The sequence below is a fragment of the Bos indicus genome, chromosome 24 (genome assembly GCF_029378745.1).
Source record: "Bos indicus isolate NIAB-ARS_2022 breed Sahiwal x Tharparkar chromosome 24, NIAB-ARS_B.indTharparkar_mat_pri_1.0, whole genome shotgun sequence".
NCBI lineage: Eukaryota > Metazoa > Chordata > Mammalia > Artiodactyla > Bovidae > Bos > Bos indicus.
The window spans coordinates 35,411,320-35,430,179 of NC_091783.1; the positions used below are offsets into that span (position 1 = coordinate 35,411,320).

Below are 18,860 nucleotides of genomic sequence, written 5' to 3' on the forward strand. Positions count from 1 at the left end.
TGTTTACTTAAAATGTCCTTTTGTAGAGAATTCCCTGGTGGTCCAGTGGTTTGGATTTGGGGTTTTCAGTGCCCTGGACCCCAGTTCGATCCCTATATCAGGGGACTAAGATCCCACAAGCTGCACGTCATGGCCAAAAAAGAAAAAAAAAAAGTTCTTTTGTAAATTTGCTCTCCTTTTAACTTTAACCCTGGTCATATAATATATTTATGCCTGATATTGTTGCCAATTTCATATTGATGGACCTTCCCCTTCCTGCTTTGACTCTGTTGCCCTCTCCCTGCTTCTCTGTTGGCTGCTCCTCCTACTGACTGCTGTTGTTTACTGAGCACCTGTTGTAGTAAGTGCTTTCAGTATTTGCTGATCTCTTTTTAACAACCCAGAAAGGCAGTTAGTCCCCATTAGCTACATCCTCAATTTATAGATTAAATTTGTGCTTTTGTTCATTGAACATTCATTAAATACTTGCCAACTGCCAGGCATCTAGATGCAGACTGCAGCAAGTTTAAAAGTCACATATGGTATAGTCCCAGTACAGAAGTCACAGGTAATTTGAGAGGCTATGTAATTGCCTTGTCACACAGCTAGTCAGAGACAATTAAAACTAAAGCCTAATTTATTAGACTACTGGAAAATTGTGATATCAATATAAATTTAACATTAAACCCCACTATGCACAATTTAAATTAGAACTACAGTATATCTTTGCTTAGAAGAATTGTATATCCTTTATTGAAAGTTATAATTTTTTAAAATTCTCAGTATAAGAAATTCAATTAGTATAGAAAATGTAGAGAAAAAAGTCTCCAGCTCCTCAGAAATAACCAGTTAATAATTCCTTGACATATGCGAAGTTCTTTGTGCTATTTATGTTTGTATTTATTTCCTTTTTAAAAACAGTGCTTACAACTACTGCATTTGATTATTTTAATTATACTAGTGTTTTTGACAATTCTTAAATGAAGCAGTTTTGTTTAATCTTAATAAATTTCTTTGTTCTTCTGTATTTGTGTAGCTGTTTTATGCATTCCAAGATGATCGTTATCTTTACATGGTAATGGAGTACATGCCTGGTGGAGATCTTGTAAATTTAATGAGCAACTATGACGTGCCTGAAAAATGGGCCCGATTCTATACTGCAGAAGTAGTTCTTGCATTGGATGCAATCCATTCCATGGGTTTTATCCATAGGTAAAGATAAAAATGTTTAAAATTTCTCATTTGTCGAAGAGAGAAGCTAAAAATAAGTACTTTATTTGGTTAACACATCCCACTCTGAGTCCACCTATTCTTCCATATGACATAAGTGGTATTTCAGGATTTAAAACTTTAAAATTTGTAGTTCTGACATTTCAATTTAGTGTTGATATAAATGTACTCTTTAATATTTCTTAATGATAAAGCTTTTATATAGTGTCCTGAAAAGTAGAATGTATAAGCTATTTTTTTAAGATATCTTCCAGGGTATTAAATGCTTTAAATTTTTACATTCAAATTAATTTGCTTTTGATTAGTGAATAGATCATACTTATTTGTTAGAAGGGTAGTTTCATTTGTTCTACAAACACCAATTGAATTCTCTGTGCAATTGCTGTGCTCAATGTCAGGGATACAAAAATGGAAGTGACTTAAGACCCTCTTTTAGGGTTATTTATGTATTTATCTATCTTGTGTGTTTTAGTTACTTTTTATGTTTGAATGTTACATTTTTTATGGTTATTCTCTCTCAAATGACTTGATTTTCCTCTTGGAAGAATCAAACTCTGCTTCAAAGGGAATATTATATGTCTTCTTCTGAGACATAACACATGAGAGAATGTCCCTGATGAAGTTCAGTTTATAGATGTGGAGAGAGAGTGCATATAGTTTAAAGGTGGTCTTACCTAAACTGAGTGAGGATATTGGACCTAAAATCATTGCCTCATATAATTTTTATCAATTTATGACCTGTTTCAGAGATACTCTATTTTTTTTCCCTCCTCAGAGATGTGAAGCCTGATAACATGCTGCTGGATAAATCTGGACATTTGAAGTTAGCAGATTTTGGTACTTGTATGAAGATGAATAAGGTTAAATAATTATATTTTAATTTAGTTTTGCTAATTCAAGATCGATACTTTTTACAAAATGTTTTAAGAATTTAAGAATTACTAACCATATCTGGACGTGTACAGAATCAATGTGCCCTGTCTTATTTGTTGGACTAAAATGCCATGGTTTCACTGTTGTGTTAGTAACTTGTGAGTACTTTATTTTTCCCCTCTCTGTTTAGGGGAAGTGTGGATTGCCAGATTTACTGAATTTTTTAAAATAACTCTGTAATGTCTGCTATTTTAACTAGAAATGGGCTTAGTTTAAATGGCACTAAATACTAATGCCAATGTTAAAATGCGACCTTCATAAAAACTGGATTTCAGTAATACATGTATTTTTTAGTGTTTTACTTAGCCTTCTATTAAACATGAAAAGATCTTACTACTAATTTTGGGAGTCAGTCATAAAAGATATCCATGCTCACTGTTTATATAATAACATGTACATGGCTGAAGTAGCAAGTATGCTGCTTTATTTTCAGTTGAAACAGTTTATATTCTTTGAAACTTATCATAGAAGAATAACCAGAAAGTTGTATTTATTTCCAAAGGAAACTTAACTGGTTAGGAGGAAAGCCCTATGTGAGAACTTTTGTGTAAACATTGATCATTCTCTTGCATTAATACCAGCTGCAGTAAGTAACAGGTATATATAGTTTTGTTTTTATTTTGGAGAGAAGTTTAAAATGTATGGTAAACAGAGATCAGTGGGCTTAACACTATTACACCCTTTCTCCATGCATGTGACTTCCTATTTTATATGTGTACGGTCACTTCTTACATGTGTTTTTCTCTATTTCAAGTATAGTTAAATTGAATGACTATTTTAGTAAAAAACAATTAAATCACCTTTTATGTATTAATGTTATCAAGAGATTTGTTGTCAGTTTCTCAACATATTTGCCTTGACTTATATACTTGTTCTCTGCAGTTGAGATCTTACTGTTTCAACTGGGGGAATAATAAATGGTCTAAAAATAAAAGAATAATAAGTGGAAAATAATAAATTAATAAATTTACTATGTCTTTCTAGTGAAAGTTATTACAAAGTAAAGATATCTGTAAACATATACACACATGAATATATTATGTACATAATATGTATATAGGATTAAGCTATTTATTACTTTTTGTCAAGTTTACATTAGGTTTTAATATGACCTTTTTATAAAGACTTAGAGTTCTACAGGTTATATTAAGAAAACACTTGTGTTGAATAATTGACACTTTACATTTATATCCTAATTGAAAATTTGACCTCTGTTTAGGAAGGCATGGTACGATGTGATACAGCAGTTGGAACACCTGATTATATTTCCCCTGAAGTATTAAAATCTCAAGGTGGCGATGGTTATTATGGACGAGAATGTGACTGGTGGTCAGTTGGGGTATTTTTATATGAAATGCTTGTAGGTAAGTAAAGGAGAATTTTATGTACCTCTAACAGTTGTTCATCTCCATACTTAGACTTGGCTTCTTCTGATAAAATATTACATTAAGTTAGCAATGTTGATTTTGTTAGTAGAAAACAGATTGATCCAAGCTGTGATCCAAACACACATACTTTGTGTGTTTTGACAAACTTGATGTGTTACTTCTTTTGGTGTATGTTTTTAGTTTATGCATAGTTAATTATCATTAAGCAGTAACATTGACTTTTCCTTGGAAGCTTATTTCTCTAAATGTATCTTAATTTGTTTTTGTTTTCCCTGTCAATTTGTCAGGTGATACACCATTTTATGCAGATTCTCTGGTTGGAACTTACAGTAAGATTATGAACCATAAAAATTCTCTTACCTTCCCTGATGATAATGACATATCAAAAGAAGCAAAAAATCTTATTTGTGCCTTCCTTACTGACAGGTAAATAATTTTAACATGGAACACTATTCAAGGAAACTTTGATTTTGCTGCTCAGTTTTTAAGGTCTATTTCTGAGCTCCTTTATTTATACTATTGAAATAAAAATGTTACCATTCTTCAAGTCATTCATGACAGTGAAACCTGCTATAATTTTCTGATTTTTCTGGATCTCAATTACCTTACCTAAGAAATTGGGATAGTAAAAGATTCTTTTCTGATGACTAGATCAGATTGTAATTTTTTTCATTGTTAAAATTTTAACTTAAATATAAAGATGATAGTATATTTTATTGAGTCTGGTTTTGTTGTTGTTGTTCTTTTGGCCGTGCTGCACGGCTTGTAGACTCTTAGTTCCCCAACCAGGGATTGAACCCAGGCAGTGAAAAGGAATTCCCTGAGGGTTTTATTTTTTTTTTAGAAACATGTTAAAATCTCAAAAATTAGAGTGCATCTTAAGATCAATGGCATGTACTAATTTAATTGAGGGCATTTTTTTCTCCTAGTGATAGAAAAATGATGATGCATCTTCCAGTTGATGCCATTTAATACTATATTGTGTAGTTGAAATTTGTTGAGGGGCTAGAACTTAAATGTTCTTGCGACCAGCTGAAACAGGAAAAGTAAATATGTGAAGTGATTGATTAGCTTGTTGGGGGAATCCTTTCAGTGTATATATTTGAATAGAAAATTGTCACATTGTAAGCTAAATATCTTAAAATTTTATTTGCCAGTTATACCTCAGTAAAGCTGGGGAAAAGATTTAATTATATCTGGCATACTTTTTGAAATTAAGGAGATAGTGCAGAGCTATACAAAAAATAGTATTAGTATTTCCTACCTCCTTCCTTCATTAACATGGTCTTCTAGTTTCAACAAGCATTTTTTACAAATGTAAATGCACGTAAATGTCTTAGAAACAGAAATGGCATGTTACATATATATATATATCTCCTTGTCTTTTACTTCTAAAGTTTAAATATGAACCAGATGACTTACTAAGATTACATTTAAGGTTTAAGGTTGTATATGGTTAATGTAAGTACAAGAGGGGCTTTGTACCTTTAAATATGTTTCAATTTTGGATTCACTTTAATTGAAGTTAATTTATCCTCCTTCAGTATGTCCTTTAGAACCTGAAACATGATAGTTTTTGAAATTTCTATGTTTTAATATAAGCACTATATAAATGTAGTCTAATATAAAAACCATGCTGGGGTATAGAATTGAACAAGGGGCACAGCCTCTTCTCCACTGTGTCCTAGCCCTTTGTGGGAAGCAGACAAGCAAATGAGATACTTACTGTACAGAGATAAGTACTCTCAAGTATCATGTGCCAAAGAACCATGGAGAGTTTCCCTAATCCAGTCTGAGAGAGTCAGTGAAAGTTATTAAAAGTGTCTCATTATATCTAAAGCAGTTTGTCTTTCAACTCATGAAAAAGTTTGAGATTTTTGTTGTTTACAAGTGCTCTACTAAAGCACATGGTGCTGAGTTCCTCTTTCCAGTTCAACTAAAGGCACATTTTAAAATGTTTTTTTTCTGTGCCTACCGAAGAGGCCAAGGATCAGTAGCTTGTCCCATTCAGTTCAGTTCAGTTGCTGAGTCGTGTCCGACTCTGCAACCCCATGAACTGCAGCACGCCAGGCCTCCCTGTCCATCACCAACTCCCAGAGTCCACCCAAACCCATGTCCATTGAGTCGGTGCTGCCATCCAACCATCTCATCTTCTGTCGTCCCCTTCTCCTCCTGCCCTCAATCTTCCCCAGCATCAGGGTCTTTTCAAATGAGTCACCTCTTCACATCAGGTGGCCAAAGTATTGGAGTTTCAGCTTCAACATCAGTCCTTCCAATGAACACCCAGGACTGATCTCCTTTAGGATGGACTGGTTGGATCTCCTTGCAGTCCAAGGGACTCTCAAGAGTCTTCTCCAACACCACAGTTCAAAAGCATCAATTCTTCGGCACTCAGCTTTCTTTATAGTTCAACTCTCACATCCATACATACCCCTGGAAAAACCATAGCCTCGACTAGCTGGACTTTTGTTGACAAAGTAATATCTCTGCTTTTGAATATGCTATCTAGGTTGGTCATAACTTTCCTTCCAAGGAGTAAGCGTCTTTTAATTTCATGGCTGCAGTCACCATCTGCAGTGATTTTGAAGCCCAAAAAAATAAAGTCAGCCACTGTTTCCACTGTTTCCCCATCTATTTTCCATGAAGTGATGGGACCAGATGCCATGATCTTAGTTTTCTGAATGTTGAGTTTTAAGGTAACTTTTTCATTCTTCTCTTTCACTTTCATCAAGAGGCTCTTTAGTTCTTCTTCACTTTCTGCCATAAGGGTGGTGTCATCTGCATATCTGAGGTTATTGATATTTCTCCCGGCAGTCTTGATTCCAGCTTGTGCTTCCTCCAGCCCAGTGTTTCTCATGATGTCCTCTGCATAGAAGTTAAATAAGCAGGGTGACAATATACAGCCTTGATGTACTCCTTTTCCTATTTGGAACCAGTCTGTTGTTCCATGTCCAGTTCTAACCGTTGCTTCCTAACCTGCATATGGTTACTCAAGAGGCAGGTCAGGTGGTCTGCTGTTCCCATCTCTTTCAGAATTTTCCACAGTTTATTGTGATCCACCCAGTCAAAGGCTTTGGCATAGTCTATAAAGCTCTCAATTTTGTAGGAGAGTCAAGAATGAGTTATCATTGGTGTTTGGTCAGAAATATTTACTAGAGGATAAAATGGAAATTTTATATTTAAAATATCTTTTGGAGTTTTTGTAAGCTGCTGGTGTGAAAGTTGTTAGTTGCAAAAAAATATATTTACCACTATTAAAAAACCTATCAGGAAAATTCATTAGGCTAATGAAGCAAGAAAAGTGATTCATCTGGTTATTTGTTGTCAGTAGAAAAACCATGGAGGATCAATAAATCTGTGGGGTTTTTTGGTGTGTGTGTGTTTTTCTTTGGAAAAAATTCTTTAATATTCTCAGTCTTCAACTTATTTTTTATGTATGCTCAAAATTATCCTGATAGTCAACATAATTTCAGGGAGACATAGAATTGTATTTATCATCTTGCACAAACTTAGCATTATGCCCCAAATAAATATGAATAGATAATAGTAATAAAATCTTAAATGATTAATTGATTTTTCTCCTTTTCTCTCTATTCAGAGAGGTGAGATTAGGGCGAAATGGTGTAGAAGAAATCAAACGACATCTCTTCTTCAAAAATGATCAATGGGCTTGGGAAACACTTCGAGACAGTAAGTTGTTTCTTCTTGCACGCTACAGTGAATATTTGAAAGCAGTTGTGGTAAATAGTCTCTTGGAACTGCCTTCCTAAAATAAGTGTATATCTGATGAAAATCCAAAGCTATGTAAGTGTTGTCCTAACCTAGTTAAAGAGAGACTGTTTGATAATATTGGGGAAAATATACTGCTCCCTCTCTATGCCAAGATGAAATGTTATGTACGTGTAATGGAGTTGGGCTCAATAGTCATAATGCGATACTTGATCTTTGTTGAATTGCTTGGTATAGACTTCAGTATCTCATTATAGAGGAAGTCCAGTAATTAAGAGGTAATATTTCTCGTGAAAAAAAAAAAAAGTTTATTCTCTTGTTTTTGCTAAAACCTAAAGTATAAGGAGGTTCTATCAGAATTTAATTTGTGGTAGCATATAAGAAATTATGGTATGCTTGGTTCCATCAGACTTGCAGCTTGCAATAAAAATAAATAAAAATTGGTAGTATGCAGGAAGTTAATTTTCAGTCCATTTAGACTATTTCCCTGTTTTAAAAACAGTGGAGATTATGACAGTTCACAGAAAACCTTGTTTAACGTAGCTGAATTGAAATCATAATGGCACCAAAGGTTCCCATGATCTTTGTGGATTTGGGAGGCCAAGAATTCACCTTTCCCTTGCTGAAGTCTCAGAAATTGTTCCCTTTTTCACTTAGCAGAGAAAGAATAGTGTATGTTAGCCCTTAACTTCCTGCTGCAACATCAGCAATGGACAGTAATTACGAAATGAACTCAGCTGTTTTAGAAACAGTTACAAATTAGGTATTCCTCTTAAGATCTGCCTATCTAGTTGAGATTGCAAGAGATGATTCTTTTTAATTTTGAAGAAACAGATCATGCAGGTTTGCCAATATTAGTGAAATATCCTTGTTATCATATTGCCTTCAGGTACAGTACATATATGGTACTAAGCTGTAAAACTGACTACAGAGGGGAAAAGGGGAAATAAAATTTTCTGGAAATTAAGAAATGACACCACTGCAGATACTGACATTGCTGTCTGGAGAAGCTGCAGGAGCTGCGTCACCTTGAGAGACTCTATTAACAGTTAGTTATACACTGGGAAATAAGGAACTTCCCCCTCCTCATAAGTAAATGTTTATTGATAACAATAAACATTTATAATAAACATAATAAATGATTATTGTTTTCCTGTTGCAAGAGAAGCTTGCAAGACAGAGATGAGTAGAGTGAGATGATAAGTGGGTGCCTTGCAAAATTCTGTTTTTTATTCAAATTATGCTCTCAGTAAAGTTTCAGAAGGCTGGAAACATACGTTTACAATTGTAAAGCAGAGAAAATTTAAAAAGAGAACTGCAGAAACTAACAAGTACTATCTTTCTGTTCTTTTTCAAAGTGAAGCTATGCATAAATAACTCCAGAGTAACCATACAATAATTCACTGTTAAAAGTAGGGAAGACATAATTCCTTTTGTGTATTGAAAGTTGGTATTAATTAGGAGAGGAGGCAGTCTAGTCAGCAAGCACTGACCACCTGCTGTATCCTGAGCACAGCTCTATTGCAGACACTAGGAAAACAGCTCATAGTCTAGTGGAATTGAGGCATCCACATCAGTGGCGTTTTTTATATTACACTTCCTTACTATAACTGTTTATGGAAAAAGCAAGTAAGATGAATTGTGTCTTTGATTTAAATCAAATGAACTGCATGTTTAAAGAATTTCTATAAATAGGTAGTATTATCAGTAGTATTGTTAGCATTTTTGTATCTTTTTTTACCTATGGTTTTGCTACAGTCTACTTAGATATAATGTACTTCAGCATTTTGAGAGCTTTCCCTAATCCTTATAGCTTCTATTTTGTGCTTACTGTAAAAAAAGAAACAAAAATTGAAGTCTGTAGAACTTACTGTTCTATTCTTCCTTTTCTCTCTTCCTACCCCTTCTTTACTTCCCACCCCTAAAATACCAAGAATACTTCTATTCTGAACTGACCTCTCTGACCTGCCAAGATTTTAAAAATTATATAACAGTTATAGTTCTTTTTACTTTTCTTTTGCCTCTCTAATTTTCTTTGGCAAGATTTCTTGCTGTTTTGCAAATAATAGTTCTTTTGGTAGTTTTACCACTTACATGTCTGCAAGTTATAACAGCAATCTTCACCATCTGTTCCTTGGTCGTGTGGGAGCAGGGTACAAATACAAAACAGCTTGATTTTTGGCAGAATTTCCACAAGCTTCCTGATCTTACTTACTCTTAATTTAGAGGCACTAAGTATTCAGACTGTAAAATTACTTTTTCCACTCATTTGGGATAGAATTGAAGAAATGACAGATTAAAGACAAGAAGAAATGAGAAGACCTAAATAGCTTTCTACCTGCTAGCTTTGCTGGCAGGTCACACTACTAGCAGATGACAACATCAGGACTCAAGTCTCAGTCTGTTTGACTCCAGCATCTTTGATCTTGTGAAATACCATGTACCATTTAAAGATTTCTACTGTTTAGTATTATATAGATTAGAAATGCAGGGGATTGGCACTTGCTGGCAGTTAAATTTTAGGGAAAACAAAATTATAACATTTATTACATATAATAACATTATTAATAATGCTATCTTACATATAACATGTGGTTACTTGAAAAACTTTGCCATTCATGATCTCATTTCAGATAAGATATTGCCATTACTTAATCTACCTTTTAGTTGATGGGAGACACTTATGGTTAACTGGGGTAACTGTCAAAATGTGTGATGAGTTTTCATTTTAGTTAAAAGCAAACAATTAATTGTATGCACATATGTGCTACTTTAGGTTCTGTTTTTCCATCAGGTCTGGTGTCCTCTCTTAGGATTTTATATTTTCATGAAAAAGATAATCAATGTAGGCTTTGTGGATAAAAAATTTAGGAGCTAGCAAGTTTTAGGGTCTTAGAAGTTTAGACTGCCTCAGCATTATATTGGGTTCTTGTTAACAAAAAATAAACTTTAAGAAAGATTATCTCTTTTTTATTGTCATAAAGGATAAATATCTTAAAATTTACCATTGTAACCATTTTTAAGGACACAGTTCAGTAGCATTAAGCACCTTCACATTGCTGTGTAACCACATCACCGCCCATTTTCAGAACTTTTCTATCACTCCAAACTAAGTCTCTGTAACACATTAAAGCTTAAATCTCCATTCTCCCCTTATCCCAACCCCCAGTGGCCACTGTTCTGATTTATGAATTTGAGTGTTCTTGGTGCTTCAAACAAGTGAATTCATATATTCTTTATCTTTTGAGATTGACATTTCACTAGCTTGTCTTCAGGATTCATCCATATTATAGCTTGCATCAGAATTTCATTCCATTTTAAGGCTGAATAGTATTCCATTGTGTGTTTATACCACTTTTTAAAAAAATCCGTTCTTCTATTGACTGATACTTCAGGATGCTTGTCCTTTTAGCTATGGTGAGTAATGTTTCTCTGGTCATTGTTATACAAGTATCTGTCAGAGTAATTGCTTTCCATTCTTTTGAGTTAATTTTTATATATAGTGTAAGATAAGACTCCAACTTCATTCTTTTGCATATAGATATCCAGTTTTCCCAGCACCATTTGTTGAAATGACTGTCCTTTTTTCCTTGAATAGTGTTGGTACCCTTATCAAAAAGCATTTGAACATATAATGTGAGGGTTTAATCTCTGAAGTCTCTATTATACTCCATTGATCTATATACCTGTCTTTATGCCAGTACTACACAATTTGGATTGTGGTAGCTTTGTAGTAGCTTTTGAAATCAGAAAGTCTGAATCTTCCAACTTTGTTCTTCTTTTTCAAGATTGTTTTGATTACGGGCATACCTGGCTTTGTTGGCTTCACAGATAGCTGCAGTTTTTAAAAATTGAAGATCTGTGGCAACACTGTGTGGTCAGATGATGGTTAGCATTTTTTAGCAGTGAAATATTTTTTCGTTAAGGCCTTAATTTTAAATTAGGTTTTTAATTTTAACAGTTTTTAAAACATAATGCTGTTGCACACATAACAGACTATATTATAGTGTTAACATAACTTCTGTACACACTGGGGAGCCAAAGAAAAGTTATATGACTCACTTTATTGCACTGTTTGCTTTATTGCTCTGATCTGAAGTGGAACTCACAATATTTGTCAGGTATGCCTGTATTGGGGATCCCTTGAGATTCCGTATGAACTTTAGAATGGGTTTTTCCATTCCTGAAAAAAAAGATAGTGGAATTTTTAGAGCAGTTACTGAATGTGTTTCCAGTTAGGCTGCCTTTTATTTTCTTTTCTTGCCTGTTTGCTCTGACTAGAACTTTCAACATGTTGTTGAATAGCAGTAGCGTAATTGAGCATCCTTCTTTATCTTGTTCCTGATCGTTGGGGAAAAGCTTTCAATCTTTCCCTGTTGTGTGTGATGTGGGCTGTGGGTTTTTCAATAGTGCCCTTTATTATATTGAGGAAGTTCCCTTCTATGCCTTGTTGACTGAATATTTTTATCATGAAAGTGTGTTGGATTTTGTAAAATGCCATTTCTGTGTTATTTGAAATAATCATGTGGGTTTTTTCCTTCATGCTATTAATGTGATGTATTACACTGATTAACTTTCATGTGGTGAGCCACCCTGGAATATATCCCACTTGATCATAGCTTATAACCCTCTTAATATGTGGCTACATTCAATTTGTTAGTATTTTGTTAAAGATTTTTGCATCAGGGGATATTGGTTTGTGTTTTTTTCTTGTGGTGTCTTGGTTGGCTTTGGTGTCAGAGTAATTCTGGCTTCATGGGATGAATTAGGAAATGTTTTATCCTCTTCTGTCTTTAGTAAATTGTGAGGATTGGGATTAAGTCTTCTTTAAGTGTTTGATGGAATTCAGTTGTGAAACCATCTTGTCTTGGGCTTTTGTTGAGACATTTTTTGTTATTGATTAAATCTCTTACCATAGGTCTTTTCAAATTTCTTTTACAAGTAAGTTTTGATAGTTTGTGTTTCTGGAATTTGTCATTTCATCTCGGTTATCTAATATGTTGGTGTACAGTTGTTCATAGTTTTAAAATTTTATCCCTTTTATTTGTAGAAGCTTGATAATTATGTCCCCACTTTAATTTCTGATTTTAGTTGTTCATGTGTCTTCTCCTTTTTTCTTATTGAAGTAAAAGATTTTCCAATTTGATTGATCTTTTTAAAGAACCAATTATTTGTTAATTTTCATGGTTCATTTTCTGTTACATATTTTATTTACTTGCATTTTGATCTGTATTTTTTCTTTGCTTCCTCTAGCTTTGGGCTTGATTTGCTCTTTTTCTAGTTTCTTAGAGTGTCAGTCTGGGTTGTTGATTTGAGATCCTTTTTTTATATAACATAGGCATTTATAAATAAAGTGCTTCCCTAAGTATTGCTTTCACTGAATCCCATAAGTTTTGGTATATTGTTTTCATTTTCATTTATCTCAAAGCATTTTCTTTCTTTCTTTCTTTTTCATTTCTTCAACTCATGGTTTAAGAGAATACTGTTTAATTTCCACATATTTGTTAATCTTCTAATTTTCCTTCTATTATTGACTTCTTGTTTCATTCTATTGTGGTTGGAGAAAATGCTTCGTATAATTTCAGCCTCTTTAAATTTATTGTATTTTGAACTAACATACAGTCTGTCCTGGAGAAGTCCCATGTGCACTTGAGAAAAATATGTATTCTGCTATTGGTGTTGGGGTGTGCTTTATTTTTCTGTTGTATCTATTTGGTTTACAGTGTTATTCAAGTCCTCCATTTTCTTATTCATCTTCTGTTTGGATTTTTTGTTCACTATTAAAAGTGGGTTATTGAAGACACTCTTAGAACTGTTTCCTTTATGTCGTTTATATGTGTATATGTGTATCTTTGGAACTGTTGTTGTATGCACATATGTTTATCATTGTTGTATCTCCTTCGTCAGTTGACCCCTTTATCAATATACAATGTCTTCACCTCACACTGGTCAGAATGGCCATCATCAAAAAAAGTCTACAGATAACAAATTCTGGAAAGTATGTGGTCTCTACCCACCAGATATCAGCAACATCCCTCCCCCAGTTGTGACAACGAAAATTATGCACCCAGATATTTCTGACATTCAGACATTGCTGAATATCTCTGAGGGGCCAAAATTGTCCTTAATTGAGAACTTTAGACATTGCTGAATATCCCTGAGGGCCTAGACTTGCCCCTGATTGAAAACTACTGTTTTAAGGTTAAATTTGTGCTAAGAGGATGTACTACATAAGGAATGACAATCCTTTTTTCCCATCTTTCCACAAATTAGGCAGTTAATGTCAGGAAGCTAGAATTGTCTAGTTGGGCAGTTTTCTTGGCCATTAAGGAAAGAAAATGGTGGAAAAGCTCTTTTCCTGTTTACTGTTAGAACTGCAGCTTCTTTTGATTAAATGTGTTGTTTCATTCCCAGGTTTATCTAGTAGGTCACTGCATCTGAGATGCACAACAATAGTTAACCTCTTGCCTGGAATACCCAGATGATTTAGTAGAGCAGTAATTCAAATTTTGTGTGAAATTAAGATTGTAATGTCAGTTACTTCTGTTTGCTCTTCTTCATCTTTTTCTCTTAGGGAACATGAAATGACTGTATGTAAAATAATTATTGAATGTTTTGATGATAATATTTCAGTGATGTTTTATTATACTCCTGAATCTTTAAACTAGAAAATGTTTTTCCAAAAATTTATTTTAGTATGTACTTTCTGTAGTGTAGTTAAGCTTCAAAAGAAGACAGTACTAGTTTCATATGATATTTTCTATGTCATGAAGATTTGCATTGTCACATACAGTTTTATTTTAAGTGTATATGGGTCTTGTTTCCCATCAAGTTTAGAACTCCTGAAGAAGATTCTTTGTTGAGGTTTTGTATCCCTGCTCTCTTTTCCCAACAGCCATTTTATAAGACTTACCTGAGTTGTCCCCTAATCACTTAATTCAAGGAAGGTAACTATTGGTAGTCTGAAAATATAATTCAAAATACTTTGCTCCTATTCAGTATATCATAATAATAACCAATAATGGAAAAGAATCTGGGAAAAAAACAAAAATATACATACACACACACACACACACACACGCACGTATACATAAGTGAATCACTTAGCTTTACACCTGAAACACAATATTGTAAATCAACATTAATTGGAAAAAAACCCCAAAACTTTGCTCTTATAGAGCTATTGAGCCAGTGGGGAGGGGAATACTGGTTATCTAGATTCTAGATAAGTAAAAATATTTCAATAACAAATATTAACTATATCCAAGACTGCTAAGAGAGGTAACTGATTTCTAGTTTGCTATAGAGCAGATTAGCAAGTGAAATACTGTAAATGAAGCTAACCAACTTTAAGTGCAATTTGTTTTGCCCTATAGTTTCTGAACAGTCTTTTCTGTAGCCCTGATTGCTTTTGCACATCTTATACTACAATGTATTTTAAAACAAACCTTAATAATACTTGACTTGTAATACTCAAACTTGAGGTATATATGATAATTATCATAATTATTTTTGAAAATAATTGATTTACAGAATTATATAATCAGTGATCTGTAGCTGCTGATTAATAATCCTAGTAAAGCTTATTGTAATAGAATTAAGCCCATTTAGAATTTGTGGTTCACAAGTTATTTATATGTAGGAAATCATTAGTAATTAGTGCAAAATCATTGCTTCACTTGATACTAAATTTGAAATGAACTACTTTTGTTTCTGTTTTTAGCTGTAGCACCAGTTGTACCTGATTTAAGTAGTGACATAGACACAAGTAACTTTGATGACTTGGAAGAAGATAAAGGAGATGAAGAAACATTCCCTATACCTAAAGCTTTTGTTGGCAATCAACTACCTTTTGTAGGATTTACATATTATAGCAATCGTAGGTAAGTATGCTACACATTGGTTTTGGGGGTAGGCACTGATTTTGTTGTAGTCATATTATTTTCTTAGGGATATCTAAAATTCACTTTAGAACATTTAAAGTAAATTTAATGGTGTATAAAAAGATATATTAATATGTCACATTCACCAATTAATTATATTTCCAGGATTTTGTATTTAGTATCTTTTAAAATCATCCATGCTCAGGATATTGTTTTTCAGAAATTCTTTGCTGAATAACTTAATGTTTCTTCACATTACAGCTATTAATGGGTCAAGAGATTCTGTTACTGTTGATATTTTGCTTAATCCTGTTATCCAAAGAGTTCTGGTTTTATAATGCATTTTTAAACAGTATGTAGTCTTCTAGCATTATCATTGCTATATTGGTGTTACAAAAGGCCTATGGTTTTTAATTCTTCAAAAATTAAGTGATTCCTCCCTAAAACTTCTCAGTGAATTCACTATATTTTACGTTATAAGGCCTTGTGACCTTAGGCAAATAGCTTTGATCTTTTATACCTTCATTTCCTCAAAAATACAGATGATGGGGATAATATTTGTGTCTCAGGGTTGTGTAGGGGTTAAATAAATCAAAATACAGTAAAACTTAGAGCAATGCTCTGCATGGCACAAGCACGCAGTGTTATTATTATCATTAGTATTAGCTAATGTTAGTTTTAGCTTTTCTAGTGGACTTCAGATACAAGTTAAACATTTCACTTTACTTTTATATGCTGGTCATTCATTCAACAGACACATTTGACAGTCTACTCTTTGTCAGATATAAGGATTAATAAGATACAGAGTCTCCTCTTGAGATGTTCATATCCTAGTGAGGAAATGGATAAGTTGTACAATGTAGGTTGGCGAATACTACACAACAGAAATCTAAATAAAGTGCTACATCAGTATATAAAAGTGAACTGAACTATATGGCAGCATCAACTGGGTATGTCAAATCTGCTTGATCAATTTATTTTAGAATATGTACTTCTAGTCAAATTATACTCTATTAAAATGGTAGTAGACATTTGAATTTCTTGGAGTAACGATTAAATTTGAGGTTATTATAGCTCACTTTCTTTTAACGTGAAACATCTTGTCATTTTAGTCAAAACTTTTAATAAGAGGTTAATTCAAGTCAAGTTTACAAAACAGGAATTCAGTTTAGTCCTGCGTTATGAAATTTCTCCAGTAATCCAACTATAAGACAATAATTTTGTTCTTTTGATGCTAGAATACTTTCTCTGTATCATCAGACAAGTAGGTAATACTTGAGTTTTGACCCCTAGAAAAAGACAGTATTTTAATCTCTTTCCCTCCCTAATACTCTATGACTGTAATATTGAAACTATTTTATATTGAAATGCACAGAGACTCTGTAAAGTAGTATGTTTGTTCCAGCATTCTTTCTTTTTTTTCTCTTTTAAAAACTTTATATTTTTATCAATTATTCTCTGTTTTGAGTGTTCTGAAACACTCAAGATGTTGATATAAACAACCCCCCTAAGTGTTTTTAGATTTTCTATAGTAGAGTTCAGCAGTTAATTACTTTTTCTACACAAAAGTGATTACTTTTTCTACACAAAGGTAATCTTGAATTAAATAATCATTATATACACACGTGCACTATTTGTACTACATTATCATACTCTAGATTATGTTCTGTGATTTTTCCTTCTATTCATGTCTCATGAAAGTGAAAGTGAAGTTGCTCAGTCATGTCCAACTCTTTGTGACCCCATGGACTGTATGTAGCCCACCAGGCTCCTTTGTCCATGGGATTCTCCAGGCAAGAATACTGGAGTGGGTTGCCATTTCCTTCTCCAGGGGATCTTCCTGATCCAGGGTTTCAACCCAGGTCTCCCTCATTGCAGGCAGACTCTTTACTGACTGAGCCACCAGGGAAGACCACTTCAGACCTAACTGTGGGTTTTATTTAATATATGTGTTATTTCTGTGTTATGTTTGTAAAAATGAAGAATTAAGAACCTGCACTCAAGTTTTAAAAGCAGAGTAAGTTCAAAAAATAGGCATATCGTATTTGTTACTGGTTGCTACTTGATATTAAAGACTGTTTTGTTTTCTTTTAAAAACTTTTTTTCTTCCCAGATACTTATCTTCAGCAAATCCTAACGATAACAGAACTAGCTCTAATGTGGATAAAAGCTTGGTAGGTATTTTCTTATTGTTACTTTTTTAAAAGTTTTTTTGTGGATAATGTATTTTGTATGCATGATACTAATATATATATTGCTTCCAAATGTGTAGTTAGTGAGCCTGATTTTTTTATTTGGCCATGACAAGTCTTACGTTGTAACATGTGAACTCTTGGGATCTAGTTCTCTGACTAGGAATCGAACCTGGGCCCTCTGCATTGGGAGCTCAGAGTCTTAACCACTGGACCACCAGGGAAGTCCCGAGCCTAAATTTTTATAGCATTTTTTTACCTACTGTTTCCTCTCCTGTTTGATTTTTTTGCCTGAATATCGAATGGGATATTATATGTGGAAGCAGTTAATAAACTACACGTTGCTACACAGATTGACAGAGGTGGTCTTTTTAGTCTTTGGAATTAGGAATTTATGAGAAGTCAGTACCTCAGGTAGGATCTTGACAGGGAAACAGATGGCACATTCAGAAGGTTTAAATGAGAGTTTTTTGTGTGTGATAAAATTTATGTAACATAGAATTTACCATTTTATTAACACCATTTTTAAGTGACATTAAGCACCCTCACATTGTTATGTGGTCATCACCACTGTCATCACAAGAACTTTTTCTTCATCCCAGACTAAAACCTGGTACCCATTAAAGTCTGCATTCCACTCTCCCTCCAGCCCCTGATAACTGCTGTCTTTACTTTCAGTCTCTATGAATTTGACTATTCTAGTGAAATCATACAATATTTGACCTTTTGTGGTTGGCTTATTTTACTTAAAGTTCTCAAGGCTCAAACATGTTGTAGATGTGTCAGAATTTCATTCCTTTTTAAGGCTTAATATATTCTGTCATATCTATATACCACATTTTGTTTGTTTATGAAGTGAAGAGAGTTTAATGAAGGGACTGTAAATGGTGTTACGAGCAGGATCACAGGGAGCAATAAATAAAAGGTGTAAAGCAGCCATTGATTGATAGTAGTGGGAAGCCATTGCCCCTAGTCCGAAGGACGAGGAGAGACAAATCTTATTCCCACAGCTCAGAGAGAATGTGTAGAATCATGAAAGAGGAGCATAGAACATAGAACACTGCCAAAGCCACAATAAGGCAAGAGGAGAGTGAGGAGAGCGGATATTTCATTTCTCCCAATTGATCTACAGCTAGTGGCACCTGTAGGCTGAAACCAACTTTAAAACCATGGGACAGAAGAGCCCACATAATGCAGTCGGTAAATTTCACGGCAGAAAAGGCAGAGGATGGATCTTCGAGGCTGAAAGGGAGAGGTAGCCAATGGAGAGTAACTAGTACAGTGAACATCATCTCATTTGACCCTGAAAAGTGAATTACTCTAGGAAGTAAATATTAGAAACATGAATTCTTTTCATTGTGAGAGTAGTTCATAAGAGAGCGGATTTAAAAAATTTTTACTTGCTTATGTTTGAGAAGGTCCTTTTGGGTTAACTGGAAATTTTCTTAAATATACCAGAAATAAACCTGGCTGTCCTTAGACCAGTCTTTGAACTCTGTGTGCTGCAGCCTGTATTTTTAATTGAG

General features: G+C 33.8%; 1 protein-coding gene across 4 annotated transcripts in view; it reads left to right on the forward strand.

Moving 5' to 3' along the window:
• Positions 1–18,860, forward strand: part of ROCK1 (Rho associated coiled-coil containing protein kinase 1) — a 124,723-nt gene that overhangs the window by 60,694 nt on the left and 45,169 nt on the right. For all 4 annotated transcript variants that reach the window (XM_070778856.1, XM_070778854.1, XM_070778853.1 and 1 more), the window contains 7 exons: positions 1,016–1,191; positions 1,985–2,069; positions 3,362–3,506; positions 3,818–3,956; positions 7,129–7,220; positions 14,983–15,142; positions 17,256–17,316. In XM_070778856.1, the coding sequence (XP_070634957.1) occupies positions 1,016–1,191; positions 1,985–2,069; positions 3,362–3,506; positions 3,818–3,956; positions 7,129–7,220; positions 14,983–15,142; positions 17,256–17,316 (858 nt within the window). The remainder of the gene's footprint in view (positions 1–1,015; positions 1,192–1,984; positions 2,070–3,361; positions 3,507–3,817; positions 3,957–7,128; positions 7,221–14,982; positions 15,143–17,255; positions 17,317–18,860) is intronic.